Genomic DNA, 19,497 nt, shown 5'->3' with positions numbered 1-19,497 from the left:
GCGTCGTCTCTATTGATTCTTTGTTTGCGTGTAGTATACGGTACTCTTCTCCTCTTTTAACACTTTCCTAGGCAGCGTCTGCGTAATTAATTACCTTGCCTTTCTTTGCCTGCCCTTCCACGCTGTTGATTGAGCGTTTTGACCTCGATCATTCGGACTCGCTACCTCCAAATCCCGACTCGCCCCCATCACCACCCATACTTAAACTGAACTATGGTCACCACCCGTTCTGGCGCCGCCGCTGCCACGCCTCAACGATCCACTTCCTCCTCCTCGACGACCATGGCCCCGACTTCGAAAGCTGCCGCGAACAACCCCGCCGCGGCCGGCGTCCGCTGGCTGCACGCCCCGGACCGCACCACGCTGTTCTGGTTCGCCGTCTCGCTGCCGCTGGTGATCTGGGACAGCATCTACGTGCTGGGGCGCCCGCACACGATGGAGGGCGGCTGGCTGCACTGGCCGCTCTGGGCGCCCTACAAGCTCTACGGCGAGGTCGACCACGTCTACGGCTGGAAGTCGTACAACGCCCGCAACGGCTTCACCGCCGCCCAGGGCGCCCTCAACGTCGTCGAGACCGCCATGTACCTCGGCTACCTCTGGCTCTGGCTCACGCGCGCCCGCGAGGTCAACGTCGCCGCCCGCGGCGGGGCCACCAAGGTCTTGAGCGGGCGCCCGGCCGCGATGGCGGTTTTGCTGGCGTTCACAGCTGCTGTCATGACTGTCAGCAAGACGGTGCTTTACTGTGGGTTTGCTCTTGTGACTTTCATTAGTTGTTTTTGTTAAGGGGGAAAAAAGAAAAAAAAATATTGGTTGTTGTTGTTCGTGGAGGGGCGGGAGTGAGAGATCGTGTTTTACGCACATGGACTTTGGCTTCTCGAGAAGTAGCCAAGAGGAACAAGAAAATCAAATCGCTGTACGGTGCTCGACTAACTTGGGTGCATAGGGCTGAACGAGTATTATTCGGGCTTTGACAACATTGGCCACAACTCGATCCAAGATCTGATCCCTTTGTGGATTATTCCCAAGTTAGTTCATCACCACCTGCCTCCAACCCATTTGTGTGCCGCGTCGCATTCTCGAGACTAACAATATATTTCCCTTCTTTTCCAGTGGCGCATGGCTCATCTTCCCGTCGTACATGATCTATGTGATGGGCAATGAGATCATCGAGGGGCTGACGGCAGCTTCAAGCGGAGGTGCTGGGATTAAGTCTGAATGAGGATAACACGTCAATTGTGTGTATGATCAGGGGCCGAAAGGAAGCACTGAAAAGCAAGCAGCGTGTGGTGGCATAACATATGGGTAATACCATCATGTATGCTATTCAAGACATGGATGTGCGTGATTCCTTTCATTCATCACCGTAAGATAATCAACCGCCTCGGACGGTGAACATAACGAGAGTCCTTTGTCTAAGTCTATCCAATCATAATCAGGTCGCTTTTGGTATTCGTTGGTACAGTCTGGGAAATAAGTACCCAACGAGGTGATGCCCGTCAAAGTCTAAAGCCAGAACGTCCGCCAGATGTGTGATCCCGTGCCCTCATTCGATGATAGCCCAGCACTTCCCAGCGTCGGCTCCTCTTGACGGCCTCGGCTTCCTAGAACGCCCTGCCACAACGAGTGAAGAAAAAGAATAATAAATAGAAGAGGACACTCTGGATAAATTAGCTACTAAGTGAGTGAGGCTTGGGTATCAAGATATAGATGTGTAATAAAAATAATAGGTTCGGGGGTGAAGTGTGGAAGTGGGTGATATGGCCCAGCATACTCTTAATCCAACGGGCCTGCCTGTTTGGTCGTTTCCTTCCACCTGATGTGGAGTTTCTTTGTCTCTTTTTTCTTCTTTTTCTTTTCTTACTTCCAGAACCGGGAACGAGCGTTGCGGTTATGGGAGAGATCAATACGATATTGCTCGCCCAGCCATCATCAAGGTTTTGGCTCCGTAAGGCCACCGAGACCGTACATGTCCCATTCCGGGAGGATGTCATCCCCGGTGCCGCTCGGAAACCCAAGCCTCGAGGCACGCACTTCCATGAGTGCCTTGATGTCATCCCAAACCGTGGGGCTTGAGGGCATCGGCATTTGCAGCTCATCCTTATCGCCGAAAGGAGCAGCAGCAGCAGTAGTAGAAGCAACAGTAGTCGTGGTAATGGTAGCATCCGACTCCCCCTGGGTTTCCAGCAGAGGCCGCGGGCGCGAGGCCCTGAGGATCGCATCGGTCTCTTCTCTTGACGTTTTGCGGATCTGGAGCGGCAGCGGCTCCATAGACTTGCGGTAGTCGTGATTGTTAACGCTGTGCGATCGCTGTTTGAGCAGCCCTGGCCTCGGAGGCAGCTGCATGTGACGGCGCAGACGGGGTGGCGATTTTGCGCATACAGTCAAAGATCGCGGTGGTGGGCTGACACTGTCGAGGTTGTCAACCCTAGACCGAGCCGAAACGCAGATGCTGCTTCGTCGACTGGCCCAGGAGAAGTGGTTATGGTTCGTCGGAGGCAAAGTAGGGGTCATGGGAGTCGGGCTCTCCGCATATGAGGAATCGGCGATTGAAGTGGCCTTCGTCGAGGTTGTACCATGCTCAGAATTAGTCCCGTCATTTGATCCACCCGTGTCGGACGCCGTGGATGATGTTCCTGTGGTATACATGTCGGACGCAATCTCTGCTACAGACGATGGCTTTGATGTAAATTCGACATCGTTCGTACCGTTCCCGTAGCCGTGGACGACAATCTCGTGGTACTGCGCCGACTTTCGGTTGGCTTGTGGTGATGTAGCCTCGGCCTGAGACGCCATGAAGAGGCCCAGTGAACGCCGTTTCTCACGCAAGCTCTTTGTGATTGATGACCTCTTCGTCGGCGTCCTTGGGTTGCTGGTGGCAATTTTGGTGTCTGAAGCGTTCCTTTGACGACTTAGTGCGAAGTAATCGATATCTGGCTTGATCTCTGCTTTCACATCTGGACTAAGGGGTGTTAGAGGAGGCGTCTGATACCCCGAAAAAGCACTCCAGCGTAAGGTCGAAATAGACGGGTTGCGCGTAATCTCGGCCAGGTGTATCTGGAAGTTGGGATGCACCGGTAGTTCGTCCTTCCAAGGCGGGATGTTGGCAGTCGATATGCAGAGGTGATAGGGGGTTTTGGATGTTTCTTTGATTTCCGGTGGTCGCTGCATCACCTGCCTAAGACACTGGTGAACGGTGTATACCAATATCCATCGAACTTTGCGGGCGTCTACTGGACTCAGGTTCTCCAGTCGGTCGGCCTTCAGCGGGTTGCATATCGAGTCCTCCTCGAACTTCCGATAAGCTCTCACCAAGTCGTTTTCGAGCAACTCCACCTTGTTCTGATTAGTGGCCTTGAGCAAAGCAACGTGGGTGTTCGCCTTTTGTTGCGCTCCAGGTTTGACATAGATGCCAAACCATGACGTCCTTTTGGATACAGTAGTCGGCTGAAGCTCGGGCAATAGGGGGAACGGTTTCGGCAGGGTTGTGAACCTGTAGCGTGCATCGAATGCCTGCACGCTTTGAAGGGTGCATATTCCTCCTTGGGACACGATAGGGATACCCTGGGTAGAGCCTAAATCCTCATTGACGAGATAGTTATAGAGTGCTTCAAAGTCGCGATTCATGACGCGGAATACGTTAAGCTCAAAGACCGTCGTCCGGGGATCAATCGAAGGCGGTGGATAGTACCCAAACTTGGTGGCATATACCCCTTGGAGAAGCGTTCGGAAGCGTTCGAGATGTGCTCTTGCGCCCGGGTTCAGCCCAAGGTGAGCTTCGGAGAGCTCATCCTGGAGAAACGTCTTCAGCATGCTTCCCATCTGCCCGAGCCTCAGCTCCATTTCCACCTTGGCGCGTCTTATCAAACGCCGTGTGACGGATGATACAAGCTGTGGGATATGTTAGCTGTGCTGCTGGTTGAGTGGGTAACATGAACGGATATTTACCTGATACTCCGGTCCAAGAAATAATTGATCACTCATTCCACAACAATGGGCGAAGGCATTGATGTATAGATCTCGGATTTGGAGGACCTCGGCAAGGTGTAATATAGCCAGTGCGTGAGACGGCTGGCTCTTCAGGTACAGATAGCCTTCTTCGTCCATATAACTCATGAGGTCCGCGAGATTATCCACATCATGCGTGCGAAATAGGTGCATAGTCTCAGCGAGGGTGATTAGTGCGCTCCCAGATGTTCTCCTACCAAGGAGCGCCTGAAGAGAAAAGCAAAGAAATTCCGCGTTGCCAGATGGAACCGATATGCCTGCTTCTTGTCCAGGCTAGGAGGAGCAGGAATGTAAAGCTCGGTCTGGCAATGCCTGCGCCGTAAATTCCGTGTGTTGTACTCACAGCCTGCTGTGGCAGACGTTGATGGATCGGCCGCATCTTGCCAGATGTATTTTTCAACGAGCGGGTAGCAGTCTGCCTTGAGCAAGGCGGAGAATGGGATCTTGAAGGCCGGTCCTCTCTGCGACTGGCCTCTTCCGTAGAGATGCACATAGCAGTCGCCCTCCCGATACCACAGTTCCGGATCCTGAGTCGTTTGTAAGCTTGCATTCCATGAGCACACGAGTAAGTAGACAGGGAGGAAAGAGGCCAGCCGATCAACTACCTACCCTTCGAAGGCTGTCCCAGGATGAGCTCGATCGCGCCGCACCATCCCACCTCATGACCGCTGGATTGGTAGACATGTGGGCCCCGATGTTTTTATCCGATTTCCTCGACTTCCACCCCCGTAGACGTTGAGAGACTCCATTGTATAGCGCTGGATCTCGGTGCAACGACATGTCCTTGGATTGTTGCGATGCCAACGATGCTACAGGAAGAGCGAGGCAAGCGGCCGAGAGCACGCGGCTGGCAGTACTTGGGTGTTTATCTGACAGTGCTGAGAAGCACCAAGGTTCAGTCCGAAAGCAGTTGATCGAAGGTAAACTCGCAAGGAATGTTGGCTGACGATCATCCAATGGGTTCTTCCAACACAAGTCGACCGGGATCCTGTTCAGCGACGAAGTTCACTGCATCTGCCGGCCACCGACTGGCTAAAACAAGTTAACGAGCTGGGAGCCTCATCGGATTTGAGTTCTCGAGAAGGAAAACGGTGAGTCAAAAAAGATCAGGTAGACGTCAGGTCTTGTTTACCAAAACTCCACCCCAAACTCTGGACGAACCAGTACATGTTGTCAGGGAGGCTTCCCAAGATATAGCGAACCAGACGTCAGCAAACCCAATAATAAATAACATGGGGACACTGATCCCCGTCTCGCTCGCTTGGGAAATAGCAAAGCGCGGGCTGGGTGTTCTCGACTCCCCGACGGAAGGCCCATACCAGACATACCATAGTGTCAGGCAGACGCTAACACCCAGGAGAAGTCGAGAGGAAAAAGTCGACGGTAACACCGACATGACCTGGGTGTGCTGGGTTGGATTGGACTGGGCTGGGCTGGGCCAGGCGTGAGGTACTGGCAAGACGCCCTCAGGCGCCACGGACTCTAGCTGCAGGCCGCGATCCCTGCAAGACCCTGTTGGAGTTTTCGAGATAGTTTCCCCTTGGGGCTCTAAAGGTCCATGGGTTGTCCAAGCTGCACGAGAATCGGACGCATTAGTCTTTAGCGTGGTCGATAGTCCGGGCGTGCGCTGAGATCGCAGCTGAAAGCCCTGAGCCATGGTGCGGTTGCCCGAACGAGCGTTCCAGGCCAGAAAACTCTGTGCTTGTTGTTCAAATCTTCAGATACGGACGAACTGAGGGTCGCCCATAAGGACCCCTGGGCCCTGGCCCTGGAAGTCTGTTTGAAGGAGCCTCTGGCATGCAGGTTGCTTTTCTTCTTCTGCTCTCCCTTTCTTTCCGATGGCAGTCTGTATGGAGTGGCGGTGGGTGGAGCACAGCAGCATATACGTACGGCAAGTTTATGTATGTACATGTAGTTACCTACTTCCTAGGCAGGTAGTTGGTTGCTGTTCATGTTATGATGAGTGCAAGCCAAGACGCAGTAAGGATGCAGGTATGCATACTTGCACTACATACATGATGTAAGTACTGCCTGCATTCGGGACGGTCCTAGACCGACCCCCCACCCACTCTTCGGTTCTCGGAGTGATCAACATTGCCTTGCCTACCTACCTAAGTACATACTTACATACATTACAGTAATGTACATGACATATCTACTAATGCAGCCCTCGGCCGATTGAAAGCATGCTTGGCCAATCAGATGCAGGCTCATGCTCGAATTGAGCATCTTGCAGGGCCAGCTTGGCACTTGCCCAATAGCGAAATTTCCGGCTTCTTGTTAGCAGCAGTGTCTGTCTTGTCTAGTTCACCAGCCTAGGTAGCCCGGCCTGGCGCATCTTTCTGTCACGTCACAACACAGCACAGCAGTATAATGCCTTGCTGTGACTATTCCATCTCATGCAAATGTATGTGGATATGTACGCATGCAGGCAGCCAAGTCGGCGACAATGTCGTTAGCTTGCGCCATGAGAAAAGGATGCGGCTTGGGATTGTTGCATGCTCGGGTACATAGCAGATGCGGTGGGAGGACAAAGCGCCTGTGTGACACGCAATGATATGCCAGCCACTGATCCCGTGCAGTCGTCAGCATCGAGCACTGAAGGAAGGGGGCAGCACCCCCTAGATTTAGGTACGCATTTCATCTGTGAGGATTTCGGGGCAGCATCGTGGCTTGGACGGCTTATAAGAAACTCAGTCCATCCCGTACTGTATCTTGGTGGATCAAGTTGCCCCAGATTCAGTTGGCCCTGACATGCATGAACATGTATCAGTTGGGGCGGGGGTTCGGCGTCAACCCGTTATCTCGCTGGTATGAGCCATTGATTCAGCATGATCTCACCACACGCATTGTGGAGGGTCCGTTGGTGGTCTTGTGACGGGATCGGCCGGTGTGTGGCTGTTTCGGAACGGATATCCGGGTATTGGGCATCCAAGAATAAGACGTCTCATGGCAGTATACTTCTCCATCGATGGTAGGAGAGGAGATATAGGACATACAATACCTTTTTGTCCATGATGCTTTTTGCGTGTAACGTGATAAAACTGAAAAAATTTCTAGGTTCGTTCGCTGAGATGATGGACTATGTACCTAATGTCCATCTGGGCACATACCTTGATATCTTATCAATGGAGGCACTCAAAAGTAAGCACAAAATCGTGACCTATACACATTACCTACCCGAATCCATCTTTTTTATGTACGTCCCTACGATCGTGATAATTCAAGACACTGTGGAGGAGAAACAGCCGGAGAAAAAGAGAGAAAAGAAAAAACGAACCAGTCTTGTGCTGTTACGATTAGCGTACCAGCAACTCGGATCTGAACTGGTTATTGCTAGTGCCATCTCCGAGGTACGCCCATTGATAGATTCTACGATACATAGTGGAACATCTCAGTAGGTAGGTAAGTAGGTACATACATGTATGTAGGTAGTAGCTGTACAGTAGTGCCTGCTTCGTGGAAGTTCCAGTCGTGAGGAACAATAGCGTCTGGTCTTGCGTGGCGTCGCTGGAGATCTGTATTTCCTTTTCTTCGCTACATGCTAGATCGCTTCCGGTCAAATCCACTAAACATTAGATGAGGCTGAGAAAAGTTTATTCAAGGGCGAACCCATCTCGGTATCGCCTCTGCATTCGGTAGGTCTAGTCAGTCTAGGGATTTACTTCATTCAGCACTTGCTCATTTCAGTGTGTCTTCCGCACCTAGTGAGGGCTGGTGCTTTTCAGGTACTGACTGCCAACCGCCATAGCTTCTGATGGCTGTTCGCACGTGATTTTGCAGTGTATGTACGTACTTAGGTTAGGTTGGCTCCTCACCCGAAGGCCCCCGAAACAAAACCGAACATTCATATATCCATGTTGCCTTCATGTTACCATGCAAGGAGACTTCATCCAATTGACGTTGTCATTTCTGAGATTCGATGAAAAGTCGGAATCGTACCTGATGAACTCTACCTAGGTAGGCACAAGGTGCGTGTACATGCATAGGTCCGCAAATGATATGGGCATCCTATCCTACCCGGCTCACAACATTAGGCACTTATCTCTCATTGAAAGAAGTAGGTAGCGGGAGCTGTGCCTGCACCTAAGCTTCCAAGGCCAGTCCTGCCCGTAGCGTACGTGATTATCAACCTTCACTCTGCATACCTACCTACCTACCCTGAATTGAACCCAGTCTGCAACCTTACGCCGTTCCCGCCTCGCTGCTATGTGGCATTAGCCCGCCAGTGCGACATCTGATCAGATCCAATGGCGTCCTTCACACCCTACACCTACATCCAATGTCCTTGCTTCGACTTGTCCAACCAAACGCGCCACTCCGACGGCTCACCCTCCCCCACCTCACAGGACCTGCCCGAGGATGATGACGAGGACCACGCCTTCGACCCGCGCTCCCCACGCTCCAACTACAGCCTCTACCCTCTCGAATACCTGCTCTACTGTGTCGATTGCCACCAGATACGTTGCCCCCGCTGTGTCTCGGAGGAGCTAGTCACCATCTACTGCCCGAGCTGTCTATTCGAGGTCGGCAGCAGCAGCGTCAAGACCGAGGGCAACAGGTGAGTCTGCCAAAAGCCCGTCCTGCCCACTTGCATGGGCGCACTGCCTTGCGCTGGAGCTCCCGCTGGCCAGAATACCCCTCTCCGTGCCGCTGCGACGTGCCAATGCCTTAGATTGACGCGTTTTCGGCTTGCAGGTGTACGCGCAGCTGTTTCCAATGCCCCGTCTGCGTCGGCCCTCTTGCCGTCCAGTCTCTCGAATCCGCGCCCGAAGCGTCGCTTCTCTCAGCCGATAATGCTTCCGCATCTGGTCCTACGGGCCCTTGGGCGCTGACTTGCTCCTACTGCAACTGGAGTTCTTCGGAAGTTGGCGTCAAATTCGACAAGCCGCAGGGCATCTTTGCCCAACTGTCCAAGCTTCGCAATGGCAGCAATACCGGCGCAGATGTCCCTTTGACATCGGCCGGTGACGCTTCTCCTACGAAACGCGATATCAATATTCCCGAACCGGAGTCTACGCGCGCGCCTTCTCCGCCTTACGGTCCTTTTATCAGTCACAGCTCGCAAACTCGAACACGGGATCTTCTATGGCGGGAGGCATGGGGGACTATGGATTCAGTTCGCCAGCCGCCCTGACCCGTATCATGAGCATATATTCGGGTAGCACGTCGAAGCCTAAGAATAAAGCGACCGTCATGCGTGAGGCAGACGTCCCCAGTGAAGGCTTTCGGACGAGTAACCTCGACGAGTCGGAGGCCATATCGAAGCTTAGGGCCGAAGGATATGATGGAACGGTAACAATGGAACAGGCTGCGTCGCAAGTAGAGGAAGGCGCCCATTTTGCAGACGAGCTATGGCCAGTGGCGTCCCTACTTCGCACGAAGCGAGCCAAGCGGTGCCCCGCGTGCCGCCATATTCTCAGCAAGCCCGAGGCGAAAGTCAGCAACACGAGATGGCGTATACGGCTGGTTGCCGGCAATCACATCCCTTCTGTCACCATCAAGCCTCTACCAAATCCCGGCGCACCGCCTCCCTCCGCCCTCACCCCGCTGAAACCCACGCAATACCTCCTGACGTTCAAGAACCCCATGTTCGACAGCATCAAAGTCACACTCGCCACGCCGGCTACGACGCCCGGTAGGTTCTCCTCCAAGGTGACCATCTTGTGCCCGCAATTCACCGTCGGGGCCAACTCGGACGACTACGACTTGAATGAAGTCCTCAAGGCCGAAGACCGGGACCAGCGGGACCGGCGCCGAGAGGACGACGGATCCCACCAGGTCGAGGCAGGCAAGGTCTTTGAGCGCGGCCGGAACTGGGTTAGCATCGTAGTCGAGGTGATTCCCGCGTCTCTCCAGATCCAACCCACACCATCCATTTTGCAGAAGGCAGGCGAACCCGACCCGGACTTGGCCCCGCTGAGAGAGGACGAGGACATCCTCGAGATACCCATGTTTGTCCGGCTCGAGTGGGAGAGCGAGCCCTCGCAGGACCAGGTCGGCGTTGCGTCCAGCGGCAAAGAGAAGGATGCCAAGGAGAAGAGAGAGCTGGCTTACTGGAGTGTCCTTGGCATTGGTCGGATCAGTCAGGAGTAGGACGGGGGAAGGAAAGCAATGTTATGAAGCCATTTTACGAGATACCCCATAAGAAAAGAACTTGGCCATAGATAACTACGTAGTCTGGATGTTGATCCAATAAAGCTTGCTCACACTATAGATATCTATTCAAGTTCCAAGCTCCCAGAGTCGGGTAGCATAGACAGGTGGCATGAGAGCATTGGTTTCTAGTAGTTGACCCCTGAATGCCAGCTTGATCAAGGTAAAGCATATCACATGTATACAATTAAGAGAACGAAGTAGTTGGTGTGTCATCAAAGAACCGAGCTTGTCATTAACCTCATGTGGAATGTATCAAGCTATCTAGACGCCATACCCTTTTTGTGTGATCCGAATGTGGCCTGCCAGGAGGGAATCCCAAACCTTTCCGTCCATGCTTCTACCGAGAAAGCAAATGCAGGAAATTTCAGAACGACCACATTATCGTAATCATTGCATCCCTTCAACGTTCAACCCCAACTCCGGTCCTCCGCTTAACCCTAGTACTCGGGGGCACCAGACTGGGGGAACTCGAAGGTGACACCACGGCCTGTGAGGCGGCGGTAGACCTCGGAGTAGGTGTCCAGGCGGTAGTCAACACCACCACGCTCCTTCTCGTCAAGGATGACCTTGAGGACCTTGCTGCCGTCCTCCTTGGTGCGGAGACGCTTGCCAACAATCTCGACGGGGTAGACAAGATCGGTCAGGATGGCGTCGTGGACAGCAGTCAGAGTTCGCGAACGGGGGCGCTTCTGGGTCTGGGTGTTGCGAGAGCGAGCGGAGCGCTTGGGGCGGGGCAAGATGCGGCGCGAGGCCAGGATCAGGACGTGGCGGTCGGAGAACTTCTTCTCGAGCTCACGGGTGAGGCTAAAGAACAGAATTAGTACACCTGCCGGCCAAAGAGCCTATGGCGGGAATGGATTGACTTACCGCTGCTGGACGCGGTGGAAGCCCTGCAGAAGAGGAACGGGGACAAAGATGGCAATAGCCTTCTTGCCGTGGCCGACTTCGATCTAATTTGAGACCCAAAGTCAGCAGGCGAGCTCCAGGATATACACGTAAGTGCTTCCTTGGACCGCTTCCCGTCCTATTCCCACTATTTTGTATACAGCTGCTGCATGTAGTGTACGTGTGGTCTACGAAGATTGCTTCGGCCAATCGTTCGGCTCGACTTTTCCTTCAATCAACCCGTCCATGATCGAGCGATGTCCAAGCGAGCCGAAAGCGACCAGAGTCGGCAAGAGCAGGAATTGTGCGCGCAGAGGCCGGCAACAAATCTTGCTCAGGCGTCGTCGCACATGTGTAGCAGGCAGTGTGTCGAGAAGGAATAGGTACAGATGGCGGTCTGGTAGAAGGATCATCGCAGGTCAATGGCAAATCTCACCTCACGGGCAGAGACGAACTGCAGAGGTCGGAGAGCGACCTTGAGGTCGGCAGTGTTTGTCTCGAGATCGTACAGAGCACCAGCAATGCTGGTCTCCAGCTCGGAGGGGTTTTGCCGCGAAGGGCTGTTGGGGGCGATCTTGTTCAGAGAGGCAGACATGCTGGGCGACGTGGTGAAGGGGATTGTCGACAGGAATTCGGACTGTTTCTCGATGGGCGGCACGAAGTAGAGGAAAGTCCTGGACGGGGTCGCGAATTTTGGGGTACAAGCCTGCGACTGCAATTCCACAAATTTCTGGCAGGGCAAGCAAAAATTGCCAAAACGAAAGTGTGGGAGAGAGAGTTTGGGGGGTGGAAGGGTTTTGCCGGGGTTGAGCCTTGGGCCAGAATGCCCCGCCCTTGTGCCCGCCTTCCCGATTCGGTTGCTAGGTATTGGTCGAACAAGCACTCAACCACTAGGTACCTACTCGGGAGCATTACCTAATCAACTTCGGCTATTCGCGAACATGGCATTGGAAAGCATTCAATGAATTAAAGGAACATTAAATTAATAGTAATTTATTGAATGGCTTACTTGTACCTCGAGACTCGTGCCTGTAGGTGTATCATAGCGGTCTTTTTGTATAAGTATTCTGGTGTTGTGGTTTGGTCGGAGGTCTTGATATGCAACCGTACTGGAGCAGCTCGTTGGGCGTGCCGTCTTTACTTCTAAAGGTGTACAAACACGCTGACGCATTACACCTCTAACTAGATGAGGCTCAATCTATGTTGAAGGCGTTTGCTCAACGATACTCGCTGAATACGATATACCTAGGGAATATGGGTGGTGAATAGAGCAGGTAAGCCTTGAGTAAACTAGGCGTGCCTGTTGAACGTCCAACACTGAAAATATCCCACTTCCTGGTCGGCCAGTCGGGGTCTGTCTGTCACTAACCAATGAAATCACCGCCAACATCTAGAGGACCCCCTGGCATTAAAGTGACAGTAAGTTGGTTTTGACCAGCAAACATCGGATGATATCAACGACACTGCGAAGTGCAACGACACAACACAAGCCATTCCGGTGACGCCGAGTTCAGTTTTCAGGGTCATCAAGTACTTGTGTAGCTCCCAACTAGCCCTCGCTACAAGCTCTACGCCATGGCGAGAACCAAGTCCACCGCGGCTTTTACGCTCCCACTCCCCTACCGGCTCTTCTTCCTGGTGGTCGAGCCCATCTCAGCGCTCGTGGGCGCCTACTACGCACACTTCCACCAAGCGGTCTACTTGACGCTGACGCACGCGCCCACCGCACCGCCCGGAGACGCCATCCCCGCGGGCACCTCGATCGTGCTGTCCCAGCTCGCCAACCTCTACCTGCTCTTCGCCCTGAACGAGGCCCTGGTCCTGCGCGCCACATCCGACCTGTTCGTCTGGAAGACGGTCCTCTTCGTCCTGCTGCTGGCCGACCTCGGCCACCTGTACTCGGTCTCCGCGCTGGGGCTCAGGGTTTACTGGGACGTGGCGTCCTGGAACGCTATCGACTGGGGCAATGTCCCCTTCGTCTACCTCGGGGCGTCGATGCGCCTCGCCTTCTTGCTTGGCGTGGGCATTGGCGGTGGGCGCCCGGTAAAGACGGCCACAGCTGTGAAGAAAAGCGCTTGAGCTTGGGCGCCGCCTAGTGTCTGGTATCATGCGCCACTCAAAACGGTGAACCTGTGTGCGGCAAGGGGTCCATCGCCAGCTTTCAGGCCCCTGAGGCTGGCTTTGCGGAAGGCGCCTCTTGGGATCTGATGAAGTATTATGCATCAGACAATTTGTTTGCTACACATCCACGGAAGCTGGATCAGTGTGTTCTACACATAACTTATCGCAGATGGGCTGTAGCACTTCGAAATCTACAATATCGGATACTCTTGCAAATCGAGCAGAAGCTCTTCGATAAGTCTATAAAGAGTGATTTCCGGCACCGTCCCACCCACAAGGATGCCAGAGCGATGTACCCCGTTTCCCTCTTCTGTTTTCTGACTGCACAAATGATCCGGCGGGTGCCAAGACTTCATACAGACGGCACAAATGGAAGCGCTTGAGTGGTGGAATTATCGGCAGCATTTGTCCGACTCATCGCCTGCCCACGCCGCAACCAGCAGTTGGTTTATCTTACATGCGTGGAGACTGGGGAAGTGAGTATGGAGACATCCCGCATTTGCTGGGATCTGTTCATCTGTCCAAGGCCATTGACGTTGCTCATTGGCCCTGCCGGCTGATATCGCAATGGGGAAGTTGGAGAACCCCCCCTCGTGCCCCTCGTTTACCCTGAACAGCATCGCTGGGGGACAAACACATGATGGTGGGGCTACTGTAGCATCGCATAGCTCATATCTGACCGGACTTCCCAATATCGCCGTATCCTGTCTCTGCGTGATTTGTCCTCTACAGTTTTCACTCCCATACAGAAATAAGAATAACAGTAGCCTTGGACAGCTTCCCGTTACAACGATGGCCAAGTACGACAAGTATGTTGGCTTCCAGGTCAACTCACCTGACTCCTACAAGTCATTCCACAAACAGGAGTTCGATGTGAAGCCGTTTGGAGACAACGACGTCGAGATCAAGATCGAAGCGTGTGGTGTATGCAGTTCCGATGTTCATACCATCTCTGGCGGCTGGGGTGATCAAAAGTTCCCTCTGGCCGTCGGCCACGGTGAGCAACATGGCATTATTGTTTCTCATTCGTAAAAGTCACTAACACCTGGCCCCGTGCCAAAGAAATCGTCGGCCGAGTCCTTCGCGTTGGCCCCAAGGTGACGCTCGCCAAGAAGGGGATGCGCGTTGGCGTGGGCGCTCAGTCCTGGTCCTGCCTGGAATGCAGACAGTGCAAGAACGACAACGAGACGTACTGCCCCAAGCAGATGGACACATACGGTGCCGTCTGGCCCGACACGGGCATCGTCACCCAGGGTGGCTATTCATCCCATGCCCGCACACACGAGTACTGGTACGCAGCCTGAATGAGTCTAGCTTCACATAGGATGAGAAGATGCTTATACAGAAATTCGGCGACAGGACTTACCCTATCCCGGAGGCGATCCCGAGCGCAAGCGCCGCGCCCATGCTCTGCGCCGGCATCACAACCTACTCCCCGCTCGTGCGCAACGGCTGCGGCCCGGGCAAGAAGGTGGCCATCGTGGGCCTCGGCGGCCTGGGCCACTTCGGCGTGCTCTGGGCCAAGGCGCTGGGGGCCGAGACGTGGGTGATCTCGCGCTCGCACAGCAAGGAGGCGGACGCGAAGAAGATGGGGGCGGACGGGTTCCTCGCGACGCAGGACCCGGGCTGGAACGAGGCGCACAAGATGACGTTCGACCTCGTCGTCAGCACGGCCAACAGCTTCGGCGAGGGCTTCGACATGGCCGCCTACCTGGCGCTGCTCGACGTCCACGGCAAGTGGATCTCGGTCGGCCTGCCCGAGGAGGCCACGCTGCAGATCAAGCCCCAGGACTTCATGGCCAACGGCTGCCTCATCGGCGCCTCCCACCTCGGCAGCCGCCGCGAGATGCTCGACATGCTCAAGCTGGCCGCGGAGAAGAAGATCGACTCTTGGGTCGAGTCCGTCCCCATCAGCGCCGAGAACCTAGCCAAGACGATTGAGAGGCTCGAGAAGAACGACGTTCGATACCGGTTTACTATGGTTGACTACGACAAGGAATTTGGAGCTTAGGTTCGTCTCTGTATTCAGTGACCAGTTTGGTAATAACTCTCCACACGTCAAGCACAAATAATATAGCGACCAGTTTTTATTGAGATAGGAATGATATGTCTTCTACTGAATGACACGCCGTTTTGTTTATTGCCTGGTGTGTACTGTGTCTATGAAACTGCAAACAAGTCTTCAACAGCGTGTACAGCAAATTCGATATCAGCACTATCGCGCGCTGGCGTGACCGTACACCGGTTGGGCTATCATCCAAGAAAGTCGTTGTTGATGGCTGCTGCTCTTCGAGCCATGACGGGTCCAGCGGTGACTGAGGGCTTATTCCCTCTCGTCGATCTATCAGCCTCGCTCATAGACACTTCTCTCTACTGGCTGGGAGGTCCATTGCTGGGTCTGGCTGGAGGCGGTTGCGTGAATTCGACATCCGCAAAATCGGGGAAATGACTTGAGTGACGTTGAAAGACTGGATAGTCGTTGCCTTGGTAGCCGGGGGCAAGCCAAGGTCCAAAAGGACTACCCTGACCTGCCTGCTGAGCGACAGGTGGCGGCGTCAGGAAAGGATACGGCGCTGTATCGGGCAGCGGACGCGGCCAAAATGGTGGACAGCCCAGTGGAGGATTTTCCCCGGTAGCGAAAGCCACGTATTTTGGATCCGCGATGTCCATCGTCATCATAGCCTTTGCTATGTTATCGCGATGATTGGTATTGGCCAGGGGGCGACGTGACCTCGTTGGTGTAGAACGAAGAGTAGTACGATTTCCAGATGGATTCAAAGAGCCATTCGTGGCTTGGCTGGACCTGGACGATGTAAGTCCCAGGGAAGATGCGTTTCATCGACATGGTGCTTAGGGTTGTTAAGTATGTATGTATGTGTGTGTGTGGGGTTAGTGTGTAGAGTTGAGGACAGTTGAGCTGTGGAATGATATGTGCTTATATGAAAGTTAAGCAATGAAGGTACGGGTTTATTTTATTACTGCTTGCCCAGTTCAAGTGTAAGAAGCGTAAGTTGGCCATGTTGTCAGTCAGGGGCTTCCATGATGAGTCAAGACAAAATGTAATGAGAATATAACAAAGAGAGCATGTCGCCATCACCAATCAAGGCCCATGTCGCAAGACAGGCCTATATGTGTTGTAATTGCCAGCGTTGGACCTCATATGAAAACTCTACAGCTGATTGAGTTGTCCGCCCTGATAGTGTCCAGGACCTAAATTAGCAATTTCGTCCGGATTTGTATCTCCAAGCACCGGTATTCGGGCTGATGAGATGGCTCTCAGCCAGTTTGCAAGGACAAATGTGCCGTACTACAGAGGCTCAACGAACCACCTAACTGATAACACTTTACACGTCACATCATACTTCAATCCGCGGATCATATGTATCGAGAAGCCGATATTAACGAAAGTCATGTCTATTCATGGTTGCTGCGACAAGGACAGCCTAGATACAACAAATGAAAAAGAAACCTAACAAGAGAATGTGTGCAGGGTACTGATCAAGCAGCACCTGAAGATGACTCCCCAAAATCCCTATCGCCAAAATCTGGTTCTAATGAATGTAACGAAACCAAATGCAACTTGGTATAGTCAGGTAGTTCTCCCCCTGAATATCCAACCGCCCCCAAACCGAGATCGTAGTAATGCATTCTTGCCTACTTAATCATCCCATAGCCTTTTCGCCATCACCGCAACGCGCGCGAACAAAAGTGACTGATTGTAGCTAAAGGTCCATGCTGTAATGGACACCGAAACTCTACCTCGGCGGGCCCTTTTGCAAGCACCCCCTGATGCTGCCTTTAGACAGCGAAAGGGCGTGGAGTTACTTCCATAGCCATGTATTGTTCGCGCTTATTTGGCAGCCCAGGTCGAGGGCACGGGGCGTTGGGCCAAGGCGTTGGCTTCGGTGGTGGCGGAGCCGGATGGGGGATAAGGACGGGGATGGCGAGGATGAGCAGCTATCTGCGCGTAGGTGCGCATGTCACGATTCCGCTTATAATCCTCTGCGTCAGCAAGGTCTTTGACCTCCTGGAGTCCAGGAAGCTTAGAAGATCGCCTTCTGTGACGTCTGCCCGGAGTGGGCTTCTGCTGCAGCTTCAAAGGAGAAGCGATAGGGCAGTCAGGGTGAGGAGGCAGATCCTTCAGGAACTGTTCGAGAGCTTCCAGCTTGGAATCAGAGGACTCTGACTGCTCAGACTTTTTGGAGTGTTTTTCATGATCGTCGTCTTCTTCGGTCTGGTCGAGCTTCTTGGTGGCGATGATATAAGTTGGAAGCTCCCGGCTAGACGACAATGGGGATGTCGATGACGATGGAAGGTCATTGAACTGGGGGGCATAATGTTTCCAAAGCGCTTCAAAGAATGGAGCACCAGAAGGCGTGACCTCAACGACATAGACGCCGGTAGTATTAAGCTTGGTCAACGACATGATGAGTGTGTTTGGTTTTGTATTCTGGTATGAGATTGTACTGAGTATTGAGGCGAGCGAGGTCTTGATGAGTAAAAGAAGTGTGTTGGTGAGTTCCTCGTTCATGAAGTCAGAGAGGGAGCTCTTCACCTATATACTGTACAGAGGCATCTTGGTTGGCGGTAGAGTCTTTGTTACGCTGGACTGCAGCATGCTGAGTTGGCTGAGGATGTCGCAGATTGCTTGCATGTTGTCTGTCAGAGATGCTAGAAGCAGAATATATGTCAACTGCCAACTCATGCCAGGGAACTACATGAATGAAGCATGCCTACACTTTAGGGCTTTGGGTCACATATGATGGCCTAAAGTCGGACTCTGTCGCACGTTGTTGTGATTCAGGGGCAATCCTCTTTGGGCGTCTTAAGGCCCTGGCAGTACTAGCAGTAGTGTGGTATAGGGGGTGAGCACACCTTCATGTCGTGTTTCGTGATAGCATTATCCAGTTAAACCAAAAAGACAATTTCGTCTATTTCTCTACAGAATCTAACCTAAGATATCACACACTCACACTGCTTAATTTCCCCAAAGTACGAAGTAACTTTGTCGTCTAAGTAAGAAAGAAAGACACATGTTACTACTCGTACCGACCAGACATCTTGAAATGATCGCCACATATCACACACTCAGCAGCCGGCGACTGCCCTGCCGCTTGCCCACCCTTCAGATCCACGCCCGGAGCGGAGGCTTCAGCATCCCAGGTAGTCGTGGACGAGGATACGCCAGACGACGAGGACGGGGCCGATTCGGTCTCTAGAGTGACCTCCCCCCGAGGTAGAGGGCTGGGAAGACATGCTGCGAGGTGAGCGAGGAGGCCCCGACGCGTTGGCAGTAACGCTGCGGCCCTTGGGGATGTACGAATGGGGCCGGGGCGGCGGTGGCTGAGAGCGGTTATCGGGCGCCTGCCCTTCCTCGTCCTCCTTGGGCACCACGAGAATTAAATGGACATTGGAGTCTCGGAGGCCAGGCCCGGGCGGTGGCATGCTCTTGGGCTGCACCGCGGGCATCATGACGATGGAGTGACCTTTGGGTGTGCAGGGGTCAGGTCTTGCGGGCATAGGCCCTCCCCGGGGAGGCCCTCCCGCCCGCTGGGCGAAGGTATAGGTAAGACAAAGACCCTTACACTGGGTCGGTTCATGAGGATGAGGGTTGCCGGTGCCTGTACTCGCCCCAGGGTGCCCGGGGTGGTGGTCATCGGGATCCGTAGACGACTCTTGGGCCAGGGCACCACCGACATGCCCGGTTGGAAGGTGTTTCCACGTTTCGGTGAAGTTGTCGCACATGTCTTCGAAACAATACTCCATGGATGGAGGAATAGTGGCGATATAGAAGCCGGGGCCTATCTTGCGAAGCGACATCTTCTGGCATATGGTGAAGTGAGGTTTGTTCTCTTTTCCTAGACCTTCTTGTCTGTACTGTGTGTTGCTATAATTTCATCAGAGAGTGTGGGATGAAATGCTTTATGCTTCTTTACAGTGATGGAAAGGAGGAGTTTGGTATTCCCTTGTCATAGGGAGTCATTGCCAGCAGAACGATTGCCTTTGACTGTATGTGACAATGTATTGAATTATTGCCAGCCCATGCAGTTTCATCTACCCGGGTGAACAAACCCAGAGATGGTATTCGAATGTACTGCGATGAGTCCAAATACCTCAAAATGAGGTATGATTTGACGTCTCCAATTCACCGAGGTGTTACTCATGAAGCTGGGAGATTAACGTAGCCTCCGACTTTCCTCGTTTACTGGACAGCTGCTGGGGGAAGGCTTAGGAATTGCACGCTATACTTGGGAAACACAGCACCGTTTTCAGCTATACCCTAGGTCTGTAGAGAAAGTCTACATGGATATGAAATAAGTGTTCACC

The 19,497-nt window shown here is 53.3% G+C and overlaps 8 protein-coding genes across 8 annotated transcripts; 4 read left to right on the top strand and 4 right to left on the bottom strand.

The window, feature by feature from the left end:
- Positions 1-213: 213 nt before the first annotated feature.
- Positions 214-1,219, top strand: PG997_003758 (C6 transcription factor; the record flags this gene model as incomplete). The annotated part of the gene is made up of 3 exons (XM_066808073.1): positions 214-742; positions 944-1,025; positions 1,111-1,219. The coding sequence occupies 3 exons, from the start codon at positions 214-216 to the stop codon at positions 1,217-1,219; spliced, it is 720 nt and encodes a 239-aa protein (XP_066671691.1).
- A 710-nt stretch (positions 1,220-1,929) lies between these two features.
- Positions 1,930-4,689, bottom strand: PG997_003757 (uncharacterized protein; the record flags this gene model as incomplete). The annotated part of the gene is made up of 4 exons (XM_066808072.1): positions 1,930-3,888; positions 3,946-4,262; positions 4,349-4,532; positions 4,615-4,689. 4 exons carry the CDS (start codon positions 4,687-4,689, stop codon positions 1,930-1,932), a joined length of 2,535 nt encoding a protein of 844 aa, XP_066671690.1.
- Positions 4,690-8,255: 3,566 nt separating this feature from the next.
- PG997_003756 (dynactin p62 family protein) lies at positions 8,256-10,101 on the top strand (the record flags this gene model as incomplete). The annotated part of the gene is made up of 3 exons (XM_066808071.1): positions 8,256-8,566; positions 8,704-8,972; positions 9,020-10,101. 3 exons carry the CDS (start codon positions 8,256-8,258, stop codon positions 10,099-10,101), a joined length of 1,662 nt encoding a protein of 553 aa, XP_066671689.1.
- A 500-nt stretch (positions 10,102-10,601) lies between these two features.
- On the bottom strand, positions 10,602-11,732 carry PG997_003755 (40S ribosomal protein eS7; the record flags this gene model as incomplete). Its single annotated transcript, XM_066808070.1, has 3 exons — positions 11,486-11,732; positions 11,032-11,114; positions 10,602-10,968 (listed from the first exon to the last, which is right to left on the bottom strand). The coding sequence occupies exons 1-3, from the start codon at positions 11,642-11,644 to the stop codon at positions 10,602-10,604; spliced, it is 609 nt and encodes a 202-aa protein (XP_066671688.1). The 5' UTR covers positions 11,645-11,732.
- Positions 11,733-12,624: 892 nt separating this feature from the next.
- On the top strand, positions 12,625-13,128 carry PG997_003754 (uncharacterized protein; the record flags this gene model as incomplete). Its single annotated transcript, XM_066808069.1, has 1 exon — positions 12,625-13,128. One exon carries the CDS (start codon positions 12,625-12,627, stop codon positions 13,126-13,128), a length of 504 nt encoding a protein of 167 aa, XP_066671687.1.
- An 834-nt stretch (positions 13,129-13,962) lies between these two features.
- On the top strand, positions 13,963-15,181 carry PG997_003753 (NADP-dependent alcohol dehydrogenase 6; the record flags this gene model as incomplete). Its single annotated transcript, XM_066808068.1, has 3 exons — positions 13,963-14,167; positions 14,233-14,461; positions 14,530-15,181. The coding sequence occupies 3 exons, from the start codon at positions 13,963-13,965 to the stop codon at positions 15,179-15,181; spliced, it is 1,086 nt and encodes a 361-aa protein (XP_066671686.1).
- Positions 15,182-17,020: 1,839 nt separating this feature from the next.
- On the bottom strand, positions 17,021-17,824 carry PG997_003752 (uncharacterized protein; the record flags this gene model as incomplete). The annotated part of the gene is made up of 2 exons (XM_066808067.1): positions 17,021-17,725; positions 17,774-17,824. 2 exons carry the CDS (start codon positions 17,822-17,824, stop codon positions 17,021-17,023), a joined length of 756 nt encoding a protein of 251 aa, XP_066671685.1.
- A 497-nt stretch (positions 17,825-18,321) lies between these two features.
- PG997_003751 (uncharacterized protein) lies at positions 18,322-18,990 on the bottom strand (the record flags this gene model as incomplete). Its single annotated transcript, XM_066808066.1, has 1 exon — positions 18,322-18,990. The coding sequence occupies one exon, from the start codon at positions 18,988-18,990 to the stop codon at positions 18,322-18,324; it is 669 nt and encodes a 222-aa protein (XP_066671684.1).
- Positions 18,991-19,497: the final 507 nt, after the last annotated feature.

This window comes from Apiospora hydei, assembly GCF_038363865.1.
Source record: "Apiospora hydei strain CBS 114990 chromosome Unknown utg000004l_segment0_segment0, whole genome shotgun sequence".
Classification (NCBI taxonomy): domain Eukaryota; kingdom Fungi; phylum Ascomycota; class Sordariomycetes; order Amphisphaeriales; family Apiosporaceae; genus Apiospora; species Apiospora hydei.
The sequence above is the reverse complement of the archived record's forward strand: the minus strand, read 5'-3'. Positions and strand labels throughout refer to the sequence as shown.